At 40.2% G+C, this 3804-nt stretch overlaps 1 protein-coding gene across 1 annotated transcript in view; it reads right to left on the minus strand.

Annotated features, from left to right (window-relative positions):
- LOC101847117 (ankyrin repeat and BTB/POZ domain-containing protein 1) overlaps positions 1-3804 on the minus strand; it is a 15603-nt gene that overhangs the window by 3602 nt on the left and 8197 nt on the right. Inside the window, exons 10-11 of the mRNA XM_005100516.3 lie at positions 2959-3117; positions 253-453 (exon numbers count right to left, since the gene is read on the minus strand). Coding sequence (XP_005100573.1) covers positions 253-453; positions 2959-3117 — 360 coding nt within the window. The remainder of the gene's footprint in view (positions 1-252; positions 454-2958; positions 3118-3804) is intronic.

The raw sequence follows: 3804 nt of genomic DNA on the forward strand, positions 1-3804 counted from the left end.
CGATCTTAAGAGCTATTTTTAGCAGTGTTCAAGACTCGGGGTCTCGATCTTAAGAGCTATTTTTAGCAGTGTTCAAGTCATGGCCTCTAAACAGCCCACTTGAAGCAGCTTCCAAAGTCGAAAATCGGACTCGATTCCTCGATCTTTTTTCAGTTTTGGGATCGAGGCCTCGAGTCTTTTTGTCGTCGATCTTGCCCTGGCCTATTTTGTAACACTAATTTCATAATTCATATATGTAAAAACTTATTTTACCTTTGACAAATTATTCGCGATGAACTCTGCACAGTGCGATTCCAGCCGAGGTAGGTTAAAAAGTCGAGCGGTTCGGATGAGACTGACGACGTTGGAGAGATCCACGTAGGCCATCATGGAGGAGGCACAGAGTCGCTTCAGCCCCGGCAGGAGGTACATGTCCGCCCACATCAGCACGTCGCCCACAAAATCTGCGTGTAGCTGGAGGGAAACAGAGAAATTCAAGGCATCTACATATCCACCCAAAATACAAAGATTCAAGACATCTACATATCCCTCCAAAATACAAAGATTCAAGACATCTACATATCCCTCCAAAATACAAAGATTCAAGACATCTACATATTATATCCACCGAAAATACAAAGATTCAAGGCATCTACACATCCACCCAATTTCTAAGATATCCTTCTCTGAGTTAGTTTTTTTGTATTATATGTTCTAGGGCACTTGCAACAAAAATACGTTATATAGTAGCAGATCTACGGCTCTTTTCGTCTATGCATACAGGCAGACAGTCAACACAAAAAAAAGGTTACATAAGTGACAAAGAATAATGGTATTACTACTAGAGAGTAACGTACAAAGAAAAGTAGGAGAGATAAGGATGACGGATGACAGATATTTGACAGGAAAGAGGGAACAAACCGCACCAGACAATTTCAACTGTAATTTTTAGTCAAAAAAGGAAAATGTGTGAAACAGCCAAAAATAGGAAGAAATTTGTCTTTCAATTTGATAGAGCACATTTGACGACATACTGAACTAAAATCAAATCAAATCAGCAACCGTTTTGTTGACTAACAGAAACATGTCTCCAGGCATCTGTTTTATGTTTCGGTAAAGCATCTTTGGGGCTTTATTGTCTTTGTACCCAGTCCTGGTATACAAATCTATCTCAGCAAATGTCGTTTACTAATTTGCATATTTATGTGTAAAAAGAGATGAGTGTTCTGAAGCAAATCTTTCTGTTCCTTAACACATGACACCCTAAGGGTCTGGACGGGAAGTCTACCCCCAAATCCTAAGCAAGAGGAAGGAACCCACCTCCCGTGAATACAAGTGTTTAAAAAACACAATTTTAAAAATACTAAACAAATTCCAAAAATCCTGAAAAAATCAAAATTAGAAAGAGAAAGGAATGTAGTTTCAGAAAAATATAACTATGTATGCACAAACTGTTGGAAATGTTCTAACTTTAGTTCAATCGGGGTGTCCAACCCGTGACTCTCACTCTCAATCTCGCGGTCGGGCCCTTGATCTAAAATCTACATCAGATAAATCTGAATCGCCCTAAACTCTTGCTACAACGTTTTCATCAATATCTGATTCATCTGATTTGTCATTTGCTTGTTCTTTCTCAAATTCATCGTTATTTCCTTTTTCAAACTCAATTGTGTTGCTTTTCAACAAGTCGAGAGACCTTCAAAGTGTTGGAAACGCCATCGCACTTCGATTGGCTCTAACCCGAAAAATTTCATTTCCTCATCAAATGGAAGAAGAAACATTTTGCAATGATTATGTAAAACAAAATCTCAACCCCAGAGTTTCGTTAAGGTGAAACTTCGTTTCTAAAGACGCCTGGTCGGAGTGGGCGAGTAAGGGTGGAGCACGGAAGGAAATTCTTGGGCGATCCCGGGCGAGATAGGGTGTTGTTGTTATCGATCCAGTCGAGTTAGGGTGTAATGTGTTAACTCCCTTGTGACACTTGATTAGTTTCTGCTTCACCAAGCAACAATTTGGATCCCCAGGGATCAAAAGTAAAAGTATAATTGCAAAAATCTTACCGTTGCACTCGATTTAGCCGTCCACTTCCTATAATCAAATCCTGGTCGTCAATAACGAATAACTGTCTCTAAATATGCAGAGGATTTCTTTGTATAGAAAAAAATATTGCTAAATATTGCTAAATATTGCTGAATATTGCTGAATTAAAATCATCCACCATTTTGTTGCCAGGTAACAACAAGTACAAGTACTCACTTCACAAACAGGTACAAGTACTCACTTCACAAACATGTACAAGTACTCACTTCACATCACAAACAGGTACAAGTACTCACTTCACATCACAAACAGGTACAAGTACTCACTTCACATCACAAACAGGTACAAGTACTCACTTCACATCACAAACAGGTACAAGTACTCACATCACACGAGTCTGTGTAGATGTACATCAGGATCCGCACAAACAGGTACAAGTACTCACATCACACGAGTCTGTGTAGATGTACATCAGGATCCGCACAAACAGGTACAAGTACTCACATCACACGAGTCTGTGTAGATGTACATCAGGATCCGCACAAACAGGTACAAGTACTCACATCACACGAGTCTGTGTAGATGTACATCAGGATCCGCACAAACAGGTACAAGTACTCACATCACAAACACGTACAAGTACTTACATCACAAACACGTACAAGTACTCACATCACAAACACATACAAGTACTCACATCACAAACACATACAAGTACTCAATCACAAACACGTACAAGTACTCACATCACACGCAAACTCGTACAAGTACTCACTTCACATCACAAACAGGTACAAGTACTCACATCACACGAGTCTGTGTAGATGTACATGAGGATCCGCACAAACACGTACAAGTACTCACATCACAAACATGTACAAGTACTCACATCACAAACACGTACAAGTACTCACATCACAAACACGTACTAGTACTCACATCACACGAGTCTGTGTAGATGTACATGAGGATCCGCACAAACACGTCCACAGACACGTCGTGTAGGATGAGCGTGGGCACCGACTCCCCCTGCTGACACTCCCCGAAGTGGTCTTCCAGCAGAGCTTGGAAGTAGTCACTGCGCCCACAGAAAAACACCTGTGGAAATTAGTAGAAATTATGAATGATAAATAATAATAAATAGCATTTGTATAGCCCACACCCCCGCTCAAAAGCATGCTCTGTGTGATTTACAATCTGTATTACCAACAGACCAAAGTTTTAAAAAAGTTTTGTAAGAGTTTTACGGCACTTGCAACACAATAAGGTCATATAAGTGCAGAAGATTAGAGGTGTTACAAGAGAATAACTAACACACAAAAAAGGAGGGGAGATAAAGACGATAGATGTTTGATAGAAAAGAAGGAGCAAACCACACTAGAGCACCAACCAACCACCCACAGACCTATGAGCACTCAAGAACATCATAAGATTCCCAGGAAGCATGCAGTGCTAGCAGCCAATAAAGCCTCAAACACTAACAAACTGAACACTTTGTAACACAAACTAGGCTTTGACCAGGGAGTTTTTAACCTCGTTTAAAATTTTTGTCCACGGAGCGGAGACAATAAAATAACGATGTCCCACCCGGTGACAAATTTATACTTTTTGTGTTTTTTCACCCAATTTAAAATGTTGACAAGCTGAGACAAAAGACGAAACAAAACTGTGTCTCACCTTGTGACACCCACACACACACACACACACACACAACAAAACTGTGTCTCACCTTGTGACACCCACACACACACACACACACACAACAAAACTGTGTCTCACCTTGTC

The sequence above is a fragment of the Aplysia californica genome, unplaced genomic scaffold (genome assembly GCF_000002075.1).
Source record: "Aplysia californica isolate F4 #8 unplaced genomic scaffold, AplCal3.0 scaffold00250, whole genome shotgun sequence".
In the NCBI taxonomy this organism is placed as follows: domain Eukaryota; kingdom Metazoa; phylum Mollusca; class Gastropoda; order Aplysiida; family Aplysiidae; genus Aplysia; species Aplysia californica.